This window comes from Balaenoptera musculus, chromosome 13 (genome assembly GCF_009873245.2).
Source record: "Balaenoptera musculus isolate JJ_BM4_2016_0621 chromosome 13, mBalMus1.pri.v3, whole genome shotgun sequence".
NCBI lineage: Eukaryota > Metazoa > Chordata > Mammalia > Artiodactyla > Balaenopteridae > Balaenoptera > Balaenoptera musculus.
The window spans coordinates 7,389,281-7,409,362 of NC_045797.1; the positions used below are offsets into that span (position 1 = coordinate 7,389,281).

Below are 20,082 nucleotides of genomic sequence, written 5' to 3' on the forward strand. Positions count from 1 at the left end.
TACAATTTTTTATTTTAAGAGACTATTATATAAATTTTGTAAAATAAACTAGAAAATATAAATTAAATAGAATTTTTTTTTAAAAAATTAACAAAATTGACAAGAGAAGAAATGGACAAACCAAGAAGTAAATTGTAAAATAAACCGAAGAACTGCCATTCTAAAAGACTTTATGACTAGGTGTTATTACTGGTGATAAGTTCTAAACTTTCAAGGAACAGATAATTCTCATACTATATAAGCTTTTCTTATAGATAGAACACTATGAAAGGTAAAACACTATCCAATATATTCTTTTAAGCTAAAACCACCATGATGCAAAGCCTGCCAAAAATTGCCCCCAAATATAAAATAGATCAATGTAAATATATGTCAAGTTCACCTATAAACATAGATCTTCCCAAAATGCTAACTAAAATAGTAGTGAGCTAAATTCAATAATATAGTAGTAGAATCATCTTCCACAATGAAATAGACATTTAAAAGGTAACATATGTTCTGTCGGTGAAAAAATGAAGAACTGGAAAAAATAGGAAAGTTCAAAAAATATTTATCCTTGTAAGTCCACCATCAGAAAATATCCGCAGTTAACATTTGAGTATATATCCTTACAGTGTTTTTTTCTCTGAATAAATTTTTTATGTAATTACAATCATGCTACTTTGTAGCCAGCAGACTGTCAGGGAAAGACCATGTACAGATATCCTGTGAGGTTAGATTAGGTCCTCCACTAATTTGGCAAAGAATTCAGAAACACAGCTGAGACAGAGCTGGAACGGGTGTACCCCAGGTGCCCTTGGAGGTTGTAACAGAGTACTTACACCTCAATCCTTTTATGCTTGGACCTCACATATCCACTCAAGAAGACTTACACAGTCTGTGTTCTTAATAATCCCATGTCAGAGCCTGTTTACAGACAGTGGGACCCTCTGATTCTTAAGCAAAACCCTGAGTCAGCGAAACCCCATCCTCTGTGCCAGGGAAAAAGCAGGGTTTAACACTTAGGTAGTCCTGATCCATTTCTCTGCCCTCGGAGGACTGGCATACTGGAAAGCCCATTGCTTCTCAAATACAGAGTGAGAATTTTTCACAAGAGTAAATATTCTGGGCTAATATGTTTATAATGACTACATAGTACTGAAAAGTATTCTCATAAGGGTGTATAATCCCCTAGTGTTGGGCATTTTGGTTGTTTACAAATCCTTTCCTATTGCAAATAACATAAGAGCCTATATCCTTGTAGATAAATGTTTTCAAACATACCTGATTATTTTCATAGGGTAAATTTCTAGAAGTAGAATCTCAGCTCTGTCCCTTATTAGGATCCTTATTGTCCCTACCTAGAAGGAGACAGAATAATACCTACCCTATAAGAAGGAGACCAAGGCATAAAGTAACAACTACAAAAATCCTGAGGGTCTCTGGTCTTGAGGGAGGTATTGTCTGTTGTCCTGAGTTGCTATTTTGTGTTGGGATATGACTGTTGTCCTCCCCTGGGGTCTGAGTGCTCCATTCTGATTTATTTGTAGAACTTTTCTTTGTTTGATTTTGTAGATTAATGAAAAATGTGCAGTTTTTACATTGTCAACAAGTGGTACTGTAACTTGCATTACAGTTTCTCATAGCTGATTTCATCTACTTTTTATGATTCTGTATGGTTTCTGACAGTTACACTTTTCTCCTGGGAGAAGCTGACTCCTCTGTCCCAAGCTCTCTGCCTGGCTGAGTGTCTATCAAGTCCCTCCTCTCTCTCTCTCTCTCTCTCTCTCTCTCTCTCTCTCTCTCTCTCTCTCTCTCTCTCTCTCTCTCTCTCACACACACACACACACACACACACACACACACAGACACACACACAAGCTATGGCTCTGCGGTACCTGGCACCAACTGAATTCTCAGCAAAGGTCACACCAGTATCATCCCTTACCCCCATGCCATTTACTCTGAACATAAATTTAAAGAACCGCCCACCTTTTTATCCTTAACATTTTTAGAACCGCACTTATTTGAGTCATTTTTCTCACAAGGCTATCTATATACATGTTCTTTCTAGCTTTGGTACACAGACTTTTAAAATCAGAGCTTAATTTCCACAATAATGGTTTTTAACTAAATTAAGCAATGCCTAATTTGACTGGGTGATAAAATGGGCAGTGACTATAGAAGAGACCTGCTTGGTTGTTTCATTCATCAGCTTTTGATACAGTTAATCAGAGCTGGAGGTTGGAAGTACTGAGAGAGGGTTCCTTTCCACTTGATAAATTTTTAAAAGATTTTTAGTGGAGTATAGTTCCTTTACAATGTTGTGTTAGTTTCTGGTGTACAGTAAATCGATTCAGTTATACATATACATATATCCCCTCTTTTTTAGATTCTTTTCCCATATAGGTCATTACAGAGTATTGGGTAGAGTTTCCTGTGCTATACGATAGGTCCTTATTAGTTATCTATTTTATATACAGTAGTGTGTATATGTCCATCCCAGTCTCCCAATTTATCCCTCCTCCCCCTTATCCCCTGGTAACCATAGGTTTGTTTTCTACCTCTGTGACTCTGTTTCTGTTTTGTAAATAAGTTCACTGTATCATTTTTTTTAGATTCCATATATAAGCAATATCATATGATATTTGTCTTTCTCTGTCTAACTTACTTCACTCAGTATGAAAATCTCTAGGTCCATCCATGTTGCTGCAAATGGCATTATTTCATTCTTTTTTATGGCTGAGTAATATTCTATTATATATATGTACCTCATCTTCTTTATCCATTCCTCTGTTGATGGACATTTAGCTTGCTTCCATGTCCTGACAATTGTAAATAGTGCTGCAATGAACATTGGGGTGCATGTGTCTTTTCGAATTATGGTTTTCTCCAGATATATTCCCAGGAGTGGGATTGCTGGATCATATGGTAGCTCTATTTTTAGTTTTTTAAGGAACCTTTATACTGTTCTCCACAGTGGCTGTACCCATTTACATTCCCACCAACAGTGTAGGAGGGTTCCTTTTTCTCCACACCCTCTCCAGAATTTATTGTCTGTAGATTTTTTGATGATGGCCATTCTGACTGGTGTGAGGTGAAACCTCATTGTAGCTTTCATTTGTATTTCTCTAGTAATTAGTGATGTTGAGCATCTTTTCATGTGCTTTTTGGCCATCTGTATGTCTTCTTTGGAGAAATGTCTATTTAGATCTTCCACCCATTTTTTCGAATGGGTTGTTTGGTTGGTTGATATTCAGCTGCATGAGCTATTTGTATATTTTGGAGATTAATCCCTTGTCAGTTGCTTCATTTGCAAATATTTTCTCCCATTCTGAGTGTTGTCTTTTTGTTTTGTTTATAGTTTCCTTTGCTGTGCAAAAGCTTTTAAGTTTAATTAGGTCCCATTTGTTTATTTTTGTTTTTATTCTCATTACTCTAGGAGGTGGATCAAAAAGATGTTGCTGTGATTTATGTCAAAGAGTGTTCTGCCTATGTTTCCCTCTAATAGTTTTATAGTATCTGGCCTTACATTTAGGCCTTTAATCCATTTTGAGTTTATTTTTGTGTTTGGTGTTCGGGAGTGTTCTAATTTCATTTGTTTACATGTAGCTATCCAGTTTTCCCAGCACTGCTTATTGAAGAGACTGTCTTTTCTCCATTGTATATCCTTGCCTCCTTTGTTATAGATTAGGTGACCATAGGAGCGTGGGTTTATCTCTGGGCTTTCTATCCTGTTCCATTGTTCCATATTTCTGTTTTTGTGCCCGTACCATACTGTTTTGATTACTGTAGCTTTGTTGTATAGTCTAAAATCAGCTCCGTTTTTCTTTCTCAAGATTACTATGGCTATTCGTGGTCTTTTGTGTTTCCACACAAATTGTAAAATTTTTTGTTCTAATTCTGTGAAAAATGCCATTGGTAATTTGATAGGGATTGCATTGACTCTGTAGATTGCTTTGGGTAGTATAGTCATTTTTACAATATTGATTTTTCCAATCCAAGAACATGGTATATCTCTCCATCTGTTTGTGACATTTTTGATTTCTTTCATCATTATCTTACAGTTTTATGAGTACAGGTCTTTTGCCTCCTTAGGTAGGTTTATTTCTGGGTATTTTATTCTTTTTGATGCAATGGTAAATGGATTGTTTCCTTAATTTCTCTTTCTGATATTTCACTGTTAGTGTATAGGAATGCAAGAGATTTCTGTGTATTAATTTTATATCCTGCACCTTTACCAAGTTCATTGATGAGCTCTAGCAGTTTTCTGGTAGCATCTTTAGGATTTTCTATGTGTAGTGTCATGTCATCTGCGAACAGTGACAGCTTTACTTCTTCTTTTCCAATTTGGGTTCCTTTTATTTCTTTTTCTTCTCTGATTGCCAAGGTCGGGAATTCCAAAACTATGTTGAATAATAGTGGTGAGAGTGGACATCCTTGTCTTGTTCCTGATCTTAGAGGAAAAGCTTTCAGTTTTTCACCATTGAGAATGATGTTTGCTGTGGGTTTATAGTATATGGGCTTTATTGGGTTTAGGTAGGTTCCCTCTATGCCCACTCTCTGGAGAGTTTTTATCATAAATCGGTGTTGAATTTTGTCAAAAGCGTTTTCTGCATCTATTGAGATGATCATATGGTTTTTATTCTTCAATTTGTTGATGTGGTGTATCACATCGGTTGACTTGCGTATATTGAAGAATCCTTGCATCCCTGGGATAAATCCCCCTTGATCATGTTGTATGATTCTTTTTAATGTGTTGTTGGATTCAGTTTGCTAGTATTTTGTTGAGGATTTTTGCATCTATGTTCATCAGTGATATTGGCCTGTAATTTTCTTTTTTTGTTATATCTTTGTCTGGTTTTGGTATCAGGGCAATAGTGGCCTCATAGAATGAGCTTGGGAGTGTTCCTTCCTCTGCAATTTTTTTGGAAGCGTTTCCGAAGGGTAGGTGTTAACTCTTCTCTAAATGTTTAATAGAATTTGCCTGTGAAGCCATTTGGTCCTAGGCTTTTGTTAGTTGGAAGAGTTTTAATCACAGTTCAATTTCAATACTTGTGATTGGTTTGTTCATATTTTCTCTTTCTTCCTGGTTCAGTCTTGGAAGGTTGTACCTTTCTAAGAATTTGTCCATTCCTTCTAGGTTGTTCATTTTATTGGCATATATAGTTGCTTGTAGTAGTCTCTGATGTTCCTTTGTATTTCTGAGGTGTCCGTTGTAGCTTCTCCTTTGTAATTTCTAATTTTATTGATTTGAGTCCTCTTCCTTTTTTTCTTAGTGAGTCTGACTAAAGGCTTATCAATTTTGTTTATCTTCTCAGAGAACCAGCTTTTAGTTTCATTGATCTTTGCTATTGTTTTCTTTGTCTCTATTTCAGTTATTTCTGCTCTGATCTTTATGATTCCTTTCCTTCTACTAACTTTGGGTTTTGTTTGTTCTTCTTTCTCTAGTTGCTTTAAGTGTAAGGTTAGGTTGTTTATTTGAGATTTTTCTTGTTGAATCAGTAATTTTTTTAAAAATTTTAGATGTTTAAATAAGTGGGCTGAGAGAATAAGTGTATTTGGCTAACCTCTTGTTTGTCTCTGCTGACCTGAATCCCTGAGAGAGGCGAAACTCCTGGTTGTGGTCTCTTTGTGTCTCTTCTAAATGGAACCATCTTAGGCTTTCAGAAAGTGTAAGAGTAAGACATAGATGAGCGAGTCTCAAACTGGTACCCCACAGGCCTCGTCTGACCTACAGACGTGTCTCATTGCAAAAAATAAAATGAAACTTTTCATTGTTAAAAATTCTCAAGTTAGTTAGTAGCGTTTTAAAATCAGGAGATTTGATATAAACATCAGGATCTGGGGCTTCCTCTGAAAAAAAAATTGAAGGATTTGGTAACACTGGCTCTCATTTCCATGTGGCAGAGATCTGCTGGCCTGGGGAAGCAGTAGACCAGTCAGGACTATCCAGCTTGACACTTTCCCACTGGGGAGCCAAGGGTCCACTGTCTTGATCATCGTGTGTTAGGCATTTGTTTCTCTTCTAACTGGACACTTCACTCATTTATGCTACTTGCCTGACCCCTATAGGTTTTGGATTTTCAACCAGTGATGTAGATGGTAGCTCTCTAAGTCATCTGTTTTATGAAATCTTTGGCAGCCCCAAGGCGACAGAAAAAATACATATGTGAATATATAAACATCTCATAGGCTATTTCATAGTATAATAAAATGCATTGACTTACTATGTCAAGAATCATTTTTCTTTCATTCATTCAGTTGATAGTTGTTGAGAACCTATTCATGCCGCACCCCCTGCTAGCACTGGGGATTCAAGGATAAAGTAGATAATTCCTATCCTTAGTATGGTAAGGGCTACAAAAGAAAAATAGGTTATGTGCTAAGGGGCTCAGGGGAGGAAATATTAACTATGCCTGAGGGAATTGGGAGAAACTTTACAGAATAGGGTAATATTGCAACCAAGTCCTGAAGAGTGAGTTGGAGGTACCCAGAAGAAGAAAGGGAGAGAGGGCTTCGTAGCATAGAAAATAGCGCACGCAAAGGCACGCAGATTGTCAAAACGGTGAGAAATTTATTATAGACAAGGTTTGGGGGTGCACCCTATGAGGTGTGGCTGAAGATTTGATTGAGGCCAGACCATGAAGAGCTTCCAAAACTATGTTTAATAGAAGACTTGTTCCTGGAGGTATCACAGGGCTAACAAAAACTTTTAGTACAAGACCAACAGTCCTATCAGCGAACCTCCTTGTGCCAGCTTTCCATTTTCATGTCTCATTATGTGATTATAATTTTAGATCAGTTAATATCAATAGAGATGCCAACAATAAAGGAACACCATTGCCAGGGCACCGATTACAGTTTAGAAATCAAGCATGTGTTGAGTTCATCCGGAGATGAATGAGAAGGAGCTGGGACCTCTTCTAAATTATTAACCTTTCGTCCATCCCAGTGGCGTGCCCACAGGCTGTTGGGCATCACGACCATCCACACGGTGCCCACCAGGCACAGAGCCTGCCACCAAGTTCCTTGTTAGTTCAAAGCTCGTGAACAACTTTGGATATTTACCCAGACCCCACAATATACTTGGCAGGAGCACCCATGGCTGTAAGATCCAGGCATGTAGGTTCCAGATCTCTTCTTTTACTGTCTGTATTCAGATTCAGCCCAGGCCAGATTCGGAAAAGAATGTGTCACTGCAGCCAAAGGAGGGGACACAGCAAGCAGATCATTTAGAATAAAGCTGGGACTCTCCCAAACGTGTATTTGGTCTTGGCCACTCACAAAACCAGCAAAACATTTCATGAAATCAAAATACCAAAAGTAAATAAACCATCCAGGGGAGAACTGGGCTTATATTATATAGCAGATGAAATTTAGGGTACATTTAAAGACATTCTGTGCAAGGAAGAGGTGTTAACATTGGAAAAGCACAAGAGGGGCTGAAACCCCCTTAAGTGTTTTTTTTTATTAGAAAAGAGAGATTGTAACCTTTTTGAAAGGTTAAATCCTTTTTCCTTTAACTCATTAACCTAGTGATAGACTTTTTTCTATTGATTCTTTCATTTAGTAATCACAGGTGAATACCTATTATGCCCCAGGCACTGTGCTAAGTTTGGTGACACAAAGGCTTTTATTCCATGACCTCAATAATGTTTTCATGCCCACATGTTTTCAGTGGCACCATGTTCCTGAAATAGCAGAGGGTCCAAGAACTCTCCTAAAAATTGGCCAATGCTGTGTCATCATGTCAATCAATCCATGTTATCATTTCAGAATAAAGTTGCTTTTTTAATTAAGTTGAAAGAATTGTTAGCGTCTTTGGTACGGAAACATGACAGCTAGTAAGCACACCAAACTTTGCAGTTTGCAATTTTAAATATATAAAGCTTAAAGTCTTCTTTCAGGAGGGTCTGTCTGATGTGTCTTCTTCCATCTTCTTGATTCCATGACTCCAAAGAGCCTCCCTGGCTTAACTGAGCCCATCCTTCTCTTAGTTCTTATCTGCAGTAATGACCATCCCCGGCTTCTTTGTTCTGCCACCCTGGCTGCTACAGCTCCCCCAGCAGAGGCAAAGCAACTGCACGCGTTCATGGCAAGAGCAGTCATTGTGCTGAGTCCTGAATGACCAGCTGTCCCCCAGAGACCCACAAAAAGGCTAGTTAATGGAGCAGGCTTTCTGGAGGTAGGGCTAGTTCTCTCGATCCCACGACTGGAGCCACCAGAGCCCTTGCACACGAGCCTGCCCCCCATCCTTGACGTGGATTGCTTCCAGCGACACTGTCTCCACCGGGACCATTGAAACATGAATGTATTCGGCCCTGACTCCAGAGGACTGGGGCCTCACAGCGCTTCAAAGCAAAGCAGGAAGAAAACCTGAAATTCTTGGCTCTCCCCACGGTTTCAAAAACAAATAATAATTACGCCAGTAAAACTGTCGTTTTAAGTCAATTTCCTAATTTAAGGAAGGAAAACATAAAACTCTAAGGCTTTTCTGCCAATCTAATTCAGATCAGAGACTCTGTCTCGCTGGGCTGGTGGGTCTCATTACGATAGGACAGCAGTCAGAAAAGGAAGGCGGCACAGGAACTGTTTAATGGACATTTTCCCAGAAATTAAAGTGCAGCTTTTCAAAAGACAGTCACTTTGCGATGCAAGCCCCAGGGAACCGCACACACGTTGCTCCCTCTGCCGCAAACACAGCAACCAGGTGCACACAGCAGCGGCCTCAGTGTCCTTTGTTGTCGGAATGAAAGCGGGAGAATGTACCGCTTGGTGCTCGAAGCCTTTGACCATCATATAAAACCAATCAAAATGCTCTTTATTTCTCTTAATTTCCTAGTCTTCAGCAAATGTCATTCCAGAGTGTGGCAGGGAGACAGATCTCTTTCCTCCACCATGTGTTGTTTGGCTCTGGGGAGTTTTTACGTTTTGGTTGGTTTGTTTGGGTTGGGGTGGGTTTTTTGTCTGTTTGTTTTTGGAGTTTTTCCCCAGTGTTTGGGGGACTTACTGGCAGACTGTTAACATGGATCCCAGCCATTCGTGTTCAGTCACAATCTAATAGCCTTTTTTTTTTTTTAATGACTCCATTGATAGTAGCCATTTCGACTCAGCTGCCAGGAAAGATGGATTTTAGTTCATAAGGGAAGAAAGAAATATTACAACACTTTGATCACTAACCGTCCCTTCCCAGCATCTGTAAAAAGATCCAGGATCCCTCACTCAACACCAGAACACACAGCAGGCTGGAATAGGAATTGTTGCAGCTCAGGCAAGGCGTAAAGGTGCAGATGTTGTCTGACGTTGAAGAATTTTGTCAGACAGTAGGTATGGACCATGACATTGGCAGAAGAAATAAAAACCACTAGGGAAGGTTATGTTCAAACTCCATTTTTCCCTAAGCCTGCAGTTCAAAACAGTGCTTTGACTTTCAGGTACATCCTGTAAGATAGTTTCTTGTCTTATCATTCCTCTGGGAGAAGCAAGGTTCCAGTGAGTTTTAAACACCGCCCCCCCCTCCCTGTCCCAACACTGAGGATTTATGAGACTCTGTCCTTGAGCAAAGCATTTGTCAAAGATTTAACGGGCGGGTGAAAAGGGTCCTTTACCTTGTCCTGGCTGCTTTGCACTTGAGACCATAAACTCTGACAAGCTCCCTCAGCCCTGGGCCTTCACTCGCATTCATCCTGTTGAAGCAGTGGTCCCAGCTGGAAGGGGCAAGCAGATATTTGCTGACTCAACATTTAAAAAATGGTCACTGCATTTTCTGGGTTTAGAGTTTGACCTCGAAAAAACAGTCAGGTGTGTTTCAATGCAATTAATAAAAGACTTTGAAGATGTTGACTATTATGTGAGTATTGAAACTTTCTTTTTGGCTCACTGTTTGGGTGGATGTGTGTGATTTGCATTTTTGTGGTTAATTAATTACCATGAGAAGTGTCCATGTTTCCTATTGTCTTTGAGTCTATAATTTGAGTATGTAACTTTCTGGCAAATTTCAGCAGGGATATGGACATCGAGTATAATTCAAAATAGTATTGCTATTAGCCACTGTACTGGGGTTGAATTTTAAAGTCTAGAATATTTAAAAATGTGTGAGTGAGGGATCTTCAGTTCTTTAATAAAGGGCTCAAAGGAAAATTACTGTTTATACAGCAAGCCGGCTCCTGTAAAGACTACAGGACTCGACTCTGTGGGCAGGAAGAGGTGGGAAGCAAGACAACTTTGTCGGTCCCGCCGTCTCCGGAACCTTCCAGCAGGCCGTGAGAGCACAGAGCAGGACACTGTGCCCTTCCTCACAGCCCACTTCCTAAAATAAAGCAAACAGACATTTTCGTTCTTTACAAAATATTTCAAGCATTTTAGATTTCCTTGCCTTTTTGTCAGTGATTGGAATCGGGAATGCATTTGAAAAGCCATTCCCAGAAATAGGAGCAAAAGAGAAACAGTCCTTCTGCAATTACACCACCTTCCCCTCTAAAATGATCACACAAACTAGTCACACTGACGAGTGCCTGATTACCAAGTGGCACCGACTTTCACTCCCAGTTTAATTTCTGTGCATCCATTGTTTTAACTGTGAGGCTGCTTTGACCTTGACGGTGGCTCTGGAGCTGCAGGTGACGCTGACAGATGCGCAGGCTGGTGGAACAACAGCTCGCTCGGTGGTGTATGCGTGTTTGCTCACTCGGCTTTCCTTCCCTCTCCTTCCCGGGGCCCCGTGGGCTGGCAGTGCCGGGCTCCCGCAGGCCAACTGCAGGCCCTCCGTGCCCTCCAGCAAGGGCAGCAGCAGCGGTAGCAGCAGCAGCGGGAGCAGTTCCTCCAGCGACTCGGAGAGCAGCTCGGGATCTGACTCAGAGAGCGAGAGCAGCTCCAGCGAGAGTGAGGGCAGCAAGCCTCCCCACTACTCCAGCCCGGAGGTAAGGACACGCTGGCCTCTGAGCGCCTCCCCTGCCTGCTTCTCCCCAACCCGGTGAGCGAAGTCAGTCTTCCTCCCAGTGTGGTTCTCACACCTTCTGCTCCTCCAGCCTCAGTGCTATGACGCTGGCCTGCGAGCCGCCGTGACCTCTCTAGGCCACCACCTCCTGGCAGCCTGCCAGGGTTGGTTTAGGCTCATTTCCCCCAGCCCCTCCTCACAGTGCTCCTAATCACAGAGCTTCCTTTGAAGTCTAGAAACTTCATCTCTTATGGTCCAAAATTCTCTATCTTGACTTCCAGAACTTTCCAAGTATGCTGTAAACATCACTGACTGGAAATAACCTGAGGATCGGGTCTCCCTAAGGGTCAGCCGAGGCAATAAGCAGACAGGGCAGCTCCCCGCCTGGAAGTGTGAGCCCCCATAAATCACGGGGAAAGGAGTTTTGTGGATTAGACATGGTTAGAATCTTACCTTTTTTCAGTTCATCACAGATTAGGAGAACAAGGACTATAAATATGAATAAAACCTCCTTTGTTTTCTTTGTGAAAATATGAAAAGGAAAATTAGCATCAACTTACAAATACTAATGAAAACTTTTATAGCTATGATGAGTATCTGTGTGGAAGATTTAGGTGCCTCGTATAAAAATATTATAAGGTCCCAATAAAAGCCATTGGTACTTCTACTTTAAAGGGGAAAAAGGGGGAAATTTAATAGTAATTCAGAGCATGGATTCTTGAGAGACGGCTGAGAGCACACTTCTCTAGTCCCTGGATCTGTAAGGGTAGACTTTGATTTCTAAAGAGGGAATAAAATATGCTTCTTCTTGAGTGTATAAACATTTGATGTTACTGTGGCTCATAGGATTTAACTTTTTACCTACAACCTTCTGTACCACTCTGGGCCCAAATTTCTAAATATGCTCTAAAATGAAACCAAACCCACATATGCAAACCTTGGTGGTAAGAGGTTTTTTTTTTTTTTTTTTTTTTTTTTTTGCCGCACCACAATGCGTGTGGATCTTAGTTCCCTGACCAGGGATCGAACCTGTGACCCCTGCAGTGGAAGTGTGGAGTCTTAACCACTGGACCCCCAGGGAAGTCCCCAGGAGCACCTTTAAAGGCCAGCAAGACCCACGTTTCCAGCTTGTGTACCTGTGTCTCTGTCTCTCTCTGTCTCTCTCCCTTTCCCTGTCTATCTTTCTATCCCTATCTCCCTATTTACGGGGAAGGCCCTTAGCAACATTAACCTATAAAAGCCATATGTTGATATAATCCTGACTTTTCCCAGAAGCTAAATTATTTTTCCTTCTTCATCATTTCATTCATTCATCCATTCGTTCACTCATTTAGTGTTCTTTCAACGAAGATCTATTGAGTCTCTGCCACAGATACGATGCTTGGCCCTGAGAGACAGCAGTGATCTGACAGAGAAGGTTCCTGTCTTCACGGAGCTGATATTCTAATAGGAATAATTTGAAACAAACAAAAATACAGGAGTTAAATAAAACAGAGGTGTTAACCGGGCTTCTTCAGAGCCAGCTTTATGCTCTAATTTGTTGAAAAACTCCAGAATATTTAGTAGAAAGAACTGGGTTCCAGGGACATCGCAAGAGCCAAGGGGGACAGTGGCGGTGGATTAAAAGCGTTAGGGTCTGTGAATGTTACCTCTACCCCAGGCTCTTTGTGACTTTGAAGGTTAATTCAGGAAAGTTGAGTCTCATTTGCATGCTGAATGTGACTCCTGGAGTTCTAGGTGAGGCTGAAAGCAGCCTCGGAGAAGTACAGCTATAAAGGGCTTTAAGCAGATTCTCTCTAAATGTCACTGAGATAATTACAAAGACTTGAGCTCTTTGGTGATGAAAGGAAGCACTTGCCGTTTCTTGTTTCTTCCAGCAGCTACCAGAGGCCCCTAGCTGAGGAGGAGGAGGGGAGTCAGCTAACACAGGCCTCAAAGTTTAAGTTGCCTGAGGCCACGTGTAGCTTTCAACTCCTGGCTTCTCTATGCAGGGGGAGTGCAGGAGTGACAAGAGATGTAGCCACACTGCAGGTGACTTCTTTCTGCTGGAAAGGAATGTATTCCTTGGAATAAAAGTAAGGCTTCTTTTAACATTTTTCCCAAGGTGACTAGAGACACACGCCCTTCAGAAATACAATGAGGGAATTCCCTGGTGATCCAGTGGTTAGGACTCCGCATTTTCACTGCCAAAGGCGTGGGTGTGATCCCTGGTCAGGGAGCTAAGATCCCAGAAGCCGTGTGGCATGGCCAAAAATTAAAAAAAAAAAAAAAAATTAGAAAAGAAATACAGTGAGTTTGCAGAGTGAAAGTCGCAAAGAGGGGAAGCATTACCTGCCGAGTCTCCAAGGCATCTCTGCTTTCTTCTGGCCGAGCTGGCCCAGGACCCCTTAAAGAGAGCAGTGAGACCCCTTTCCTTTCCCCCACAGGACAATCCAGCTCTTTATAGCCACACACCTCACATTCTGTTGTGAAGACCTGTTTACGCTGCTTTGCAGCAGAACATTGTGGCCCTCCTTTCCTTCCTGGAAATACCTGATGTGAAAGCAGGAGACCCTCAGGATATCCCAAAGACACCTGCATTCTCCCCCCTCAACGTCCAGCACTGGACCACCCACTTGGCTCTCCTGAGTTTCATCGAGCTGTTGTTTACGCCCGTGGCTATAGAAAGCCACTGCCATTTCACATAGAATCACCATAGTATAACCCCTTGTCTGCAAGCTAGCACGGAAGAGACCCCGAAAACAGTATTTCCATCACTGCAGACCCCCTCTCTATGGCCTGACGTTTGCTTGCTTGTCCTCAGCCTAATTGTTTTCATTTGAGTTGTATCTTCCCTTTCACGCCCGAGCTTCACAGTGGGGAGCGCCTTGCCCTTCAGTTAGCACGTTTACACCAGCACACAGAGCTCCTTAGACCGGTGTTCCCCAAGTAAAGGATGCTGCAGGGACAAGAGCCTGGTCACAGATTTGAGGAGATCCAGAATAAAGTAGGTTTCACCTGTTTCTTTACCGTAGGGCATCATTCATCACTTAATTTTGCTCATGTAAACGGTGTTCTCCATTGTGGCATTTTCCAAATGTATCTGACCATGGAAACCTTTCTTTACGGGATATATGAACTCAAAGCACATTTTGGAAAATGCTGCCCTAGATTGTTCTTGAAAATCAGCAGGTACACGGTACAAGTTATTCACTGATTCAGCAGGCTTCTCCTTAATTAGGCATCTGTGGGGTATGTGGCAGTGGGTGCTCGGAAGGGTATAGATGAAGTGGAGACTAAAGTACACGGTGGAGAGCTTATACACTAATCAGAGGGAAGACTGATCAGAGAGGAGAGTCCTGGATGGAAATACAAAGCAGCAAGCCAGGAAACAATCAAATGCACTGGGCAGAAACCCTGATGGACAGCTTAGGAAGTGGACCAGAGCCAGCAGCGTGGCAGGAAAGGGACCCCAAGCCCTGAGTTCACCCGCCTCCCCTGCCACCTAATTCTTGGCTGTTTGAGCTTCCTTGGCCACAGTTGTTTCATCCCCGAAATGGCGGATAATCCCATGCCGTCTAATCTGTGACTGTTGTTCTGAGGAATAAGTGATACAAATGGAGTGACAGCTCATTGTGAGTCATTATTACTAGGAGCAGAGTCATAGCATGCTCTCCCCCTAACCTATTACGGGTCCTGCGAGGGATACAAAGAAGCAGAGACCTGGCCCCTGCTGGAAAGCAGTGTTTGGCTTTGTTGAAGACACAAGATTTATATACATGAAACGGCTGTGGACATCAAAAGATGCTGCAGTTAAGGATAACAGAAGGCCACAGGTATTATTTGGAGAGTTAGTGGTGTCTCCAAAAATCAATCTAATTCTATCATTTTAGGTTGAAGACTGACATTTCTCAAAAGAAACGAGGTCCCTCTTTTGTGAGGCTCCACCAGAGAGTAGTGGGAGACTGGCAGAGCAGCAGGGGAGAGAATCTGGTCTTTAAGCCCAGACAAATGTGGGTTTAGCCTTGGTGGTGCCTGGTAGCTCTGCAGCTTTGGATATTTCACTTAACCTCTCTGAGCCCCACCTGCAAACTAGGGGCGACAGTATTTCTTACCTGTATGGATTCAGTTAGATGATACATATAAAGTGGAAGCACATTGTACGTGTTCTGGCAAGGAAAGATGGCTGTTAGATGATGGATGCCCGAGGAATTTGGATTTTTGTTTGAGGGGCAAGAGGCGGTCCTTGTAGATCCTTTGAGAAAGAGAATGTGATTTAGTGATGTGTTGAAAATGGTCCTTCAGCCTCATTTCTCCAGCTGTGAAGAGCAGAAAAAAATGACCCTAGAGCACATCAGGCAGTGGGCCCACACCCAAGTTCTTCAGTTCTCCCTTCACTGTGAAGGCTCCCTCCAGGGAGTTTTAGTGGGCGCCTCCCTGTGAGCCGCTGTGTTTTGGCTCCAGGCACGCGTCTGTGTTCTCCCACATAAGAGATGTGAGCTGTGGGGGGCTCAGGATGCTGGGGGTGAGGGCGAGCTAGTGTGAGACGTGGTGGGGGGGCCAGTGTGAGTGGCAGGCTCTGCCATAAATGGTCCACCCTCTCCCCGTGTGTGTCGCCTTCTGCAAGGCCGCATCAGCATCCATTCATATTACTGGGCCCCATTTATCTGGGGAAGCTGAGGCACAGAAGTCACTGACTCGCCGGTGGTCCGAGAGAAATGGGGTGGGGAGGAGACAGCCTCGGAGCCATGGATGTGTTTACCACCAAAGTAGGCTTCAACCACACCCAGCTAATCTCAGGGCAGGCGAGAGCTTCCCCTTGGCGAAGAAGAGGTCCTGCTGCCCTGCTTGCTCTCTTCCATCACTGTTGCGGGATGGACCAGGTCAGGTGTGCTCTGCAGGTTCCATTGTTCCCTGTCTCTGGAGAAGCCGAATTAAAGCGAGGTCAGAGTTTACACAGGACGACTCAGAGGTGCAAAAAAAGATGTATCATTTTGTTCTTTTGCCTCTTGCTTGGGAGCCCTGGTCCTTTGGGTGGCATGAAAGCAAACAAAGCAGAAAGTTAAGTCAGAGACCAGACTCTCTATCAGGGTCATGAGAGATTCCCCCTCCACACCTGTATCCCAGGGGAAGGCTCCCCATCCTCAGGGTGCCAAGGAAAGGGCCTGGAATCCCCATGCTGGCCTCCACTGAAATGTCTCTAGTCATTCCCAGTCCCTGGACACCCTGCGCCGTGGTTCCCTGAAGTGTAGACAGTCTCATCTGTTTTGGGGGAACCAGCAGGATGTCCACGGTCCCTGCCACAGCTCCAGTGCCTGGTGCCCACACTCTGTGGCCACTTCATCTTGGCCCCAGGCCCTGCTGGCCCATTAAAGGCTTCCCATCTCCCTAAGCTGTGCCCCAGACGCCTCCAGACTCAGCCAGGACCCTTGGGTCTAATATACTGCCCTCCCCCCCTCTCCCCTCCCCCAAGAGCCTTGCTGCATGTGGCTATGCCCCAAGTTCTGCTCTTAATACCGACCTCACTGTTGAAAACCAAATCTTGATACATGAAAGCAAGCTTTGGGGAATTACTATGTTAAAAAACAGTGGTTTTCTCCTACAAGGGCGCCTGACTTGCTCTGGGCTTTAACCAACCAAGTTTGAAATGCAAAGCTAAGCCGATTCTTTATTTTAGGCTGGTATCTAGTCTTCCCCTGGATCATCAGAAGCCATGAATTCGTAGGGTAGAGACCATAGGGAAGGAAAAATACATCACCTTAATCACTTCAAAAATTTTCCCCATTTCACATATATTCACAAATTGATAATACTCTAGCTAAAGTTCTATACTTATCAATATACCTCTTTTCTATTAATAATCACAGATGCTGGATAAATGGACTTTTATTAGAAATCAACATTTACTCCCTGTAAAAGCATCAGTTCTTAACCTTTGAATAAGACATAGCTGCCTAGAGATGCGAATGAAAGCTATGTCCCTCTCCCTGAAAAATGCGTCTACATAACATTTCACATTCTGTTATAGGGCATTCACTGACCTCCCCCCCCCAACAACTCCCCACCACCGCCCCTGCCCCCCCGGAGCCAATCTATGGGCCAGAGTTTAAAACCTGAAATGTCCAGGATTTGCTTTAAGGTAGCAACACTGCTTGCCGGAAAGGTTTCCATTGTCACCTTCTCATCTGAAATATTTCGGGCAAAGTGTGATGGATGTAGGTTGAGGATGGAAGAACCAAGTCCAGCCATCAAAGTGCACAGGGCACACACAGGTAGTTCTTTGGGAGTTTAGTTTCCACTGAGTCCCCTTTTCTAATTCCCCCCCTCCCCCCATATTTTAAGTCTCACAAAAAATGAGTGCTTTAACACTCAGGGTCTCCAAACTACACCCCAGTTAACGTTTGTGGACTCTCAAGTTTATGTATGTCTGTATAGATATAAAAAAATATACATTGTATAACCCTCAGAAATGTTGGAAATGGGTCCTAATGAAGCACAGTGCATCCCCTTATTTTCCAAATAGGCCTCAAACTGCTGCACTGGCATTTCGGTGCCGGGGCCCAGGAAGCGGGCAGCATCTCTGCACCTTGTGTGCCCATGGATGCCACACACCCCTACAGCTTCCACGCTCCTTGTGTTTCCAGCCCATCCATTTTCTGCCCTAAGTCCAGAGGAGAACGGCCAGGCCCCTTTTAAGTGAGCCCGTCATAAAAGATATGTGTTTGTTGCCGGTTTTCTGCTTTTAGGCCGAACCAGCGTCCTCTAACAAGTGGCAGCTGGATAAATGGCTAAACAAAGTTAATCCCCACAAGCCTCCTATCCTGATCCAAAATGAAAGCCACGGGCCGGAGAGCAATCAATACTACACCCCGGTGAAGGACGAAGCGCCAGACTGCGGGAAGCTTCCCGACAACGTCTGCCCGACCAGCCTGAGAGACAAGGACATCAAGAGCGCCTGCAAGGAGGAGCAGAGGCCGAGGACCGCGAACAAGGCCCCGGGGAACAAAGGGGTGAAGCAGAAGTCCCCGCCCGCGGCCGTGGCCGTGGCCGTGGCCGTGACCGCCGCCAACGCCCCGCCGCCCACGGTGGCAGGTGCGCCCGCCGAGAGCGCGCCTGCGCCTGCCCGGAGGTCCGCGGGCAAGAAACCCACCCGGCGCACCGAGAGGACCTCGGCCGGCGACAATGGCCACCGGCCCGAGGAGCCCGCAGCCGCGGACGCGCTGGGGGCGAGCGCGGGGATCCCCCCGGAGCCCCCCAAGCCCCGGCCCTGCGGCAACAGTAGGACCAGCCACCGGAAGGAGCTGCGCTCGGCCGTAACCTGCGAGAAGCGCCGCACGCGGGGGCTGAGCCGGATCGTCCCCAAATCCAAGGAGTTCATCGAGACGGAGTCGTCCTCGTCGTCCTCCTCCTCGGACTCGGACCTGGAGTCGGAACAGGAGGACTTCCCTCTGTCCAAGGCCACTGCCGCCTCCGGGAACGACCCGAGGCTGAAGGAGGCTGCCAACAGCATCAGCGGGGGCGGCCCCCGGGCCTCTGTGGGCTCTATCAATGCCAGGACCACCAGCGACATCGCCAAGGAGCTGGAGGAGCAGTTCTACACACTGGTCCCCTTCGGCCGCAATGAACTTCTCTCCCCGTTGAAGGACAGTGACGAGGTCAGGTCACTCTGGGTCAAGATTGACCTGACCCTTCTGTCCAGGATCCCAGAACACCTGCCCCAGGAGCCGGGGGTCTTGAGCGCTCCCGCGGCCAAGGACACTGAAAGCGCGCCCCCGAGCCACGCATCCGATGCGCCCGCAGAAAAGGCTTTGCCAAAATCCAAGAGGAAACGCAAGGTAGGCGTGGAAACCCGAGGGGCTGAGGGCAGGGCGGGAGGGAGGGCTCTCCCTGAACTTGTGGGCAGCAGGTCTGCTGGTCTAGAATGTTCGCGGAGCAGGAGTTTTATGTGTCCTCAACAGACGTTCATAGAGCACTTTATATATGCCAGATACCTTTGTAAGTACTTGACATGCATTAACTCACTTAAATCCTTAGACCTGCCCAATGAGGGAAGTATCCTTATTATTCCCATGTTATAGATAATTAAGGCCTGTCTCACTGCATGTGGAAGTAGACGAACAGGAAATCTTCCCTGAGTGTGTATGCAGAGGCAAGCTGGAGGCTGGGCCTATGACAAAAGCTAAACACGGGTGAACCCCATTCTTTGCTGGAAGGGGTGGGATCATTCATTGACTTTAGAAGCCAGCAGCCTCATAGAGTTTAGTAAGGCTGTGACTGGGGTGAGGCGTGAATCTGGAAGTGCCTAGTGGGTACCGTGGATGACGGGGCCCCGGGAGGGGACACCAGCCTGGTGCATCAGAGCCAGTGGCTGTGCTCCCGTGGCATTGATCAGGAGAACTTTGTGGTGGAGACGGGCTGGGAACAGGGCCCTCAGGAGGAGGGACTTTTGAGTAATCAGAGGGTCAGGGATGAGGTGGTGCCAAAGGAGGGAAGCAAGCTGAACAAAGGCGGGTTGAACAAAGTGAGACAGGCAGCTCAGGTACTCAGAGAGCAGGACGTTTGTCAGGAGGCAGACCCAAATGCTCGGCTGTTTGGCCGTTTTTGAAGATTTTTGAGCACAGGAATAATTTAATCATAATTTAAAGCCAACTTTTTTTTTTTAATAAGAGGCTCTTCTCTTTTTTTAAAAAAAATTAATTAATTTATTTATTTATGGCTGTGCTGGGTCTTCGTCTCTGTGCGAGGGCTTTCCCTAGTTGCGGCAAGTGGGGGCCACTCCTCATCGCGGTGTGCGGGCCTGTCACTATCGCGGCCTCTCTTGTTGCAGAGCACAGGCTCCAGACGCGCAGGCTCAGTAGTTGTGGCTCACGGACCCAGCCGCTCCGCGGCATGCAGGATCCTCCCCGACCAGGGCTCGAACCCGTGTCCCCTGCACTGGCAGGCAGACTCTCAACCACTGCGCCACCAGGGAAGCCCAAAGCCAATTTTGAGGATTTTTATCCCTTCCTGTTACTACATCTTCAAAAGTAACTTGGACCACAGTGGAAATCACAGTGCGTGACAAACCAAAGATTGTAGTCATCGTGGATGGTCCCAAATTTAGGACCAAATCATTCACAACAGTTAACACGTATATATGTCCCATGAGGGATGCTGTTTTTGTACATATTAAATCGTTTATAAAG

At 44.6% G+C, this 20,082-nt stretch overlaps 1 protein-coding gene across 1 annotated transcript in view; it reads left to right on the forward strand.

The window, feature by feature from the left end:
* AFF3 (AF4/FMR2 family member 3) overlaps positions 1–20,082 on the forward strand; it is a 559,977-nt gene that overhangs the window by 500,018 nt on the left and 39,877 nt on the right. The window contains 2 exon segments of the mRNA XM_036873523.1: positions 10,715–10,901; positions 17,644–18,732. Of these exon segments, the coding sequence (XP_036729418.1) occupies positions 10,715–10,901; positions 17,644–18,732 (1,276 nt within the window).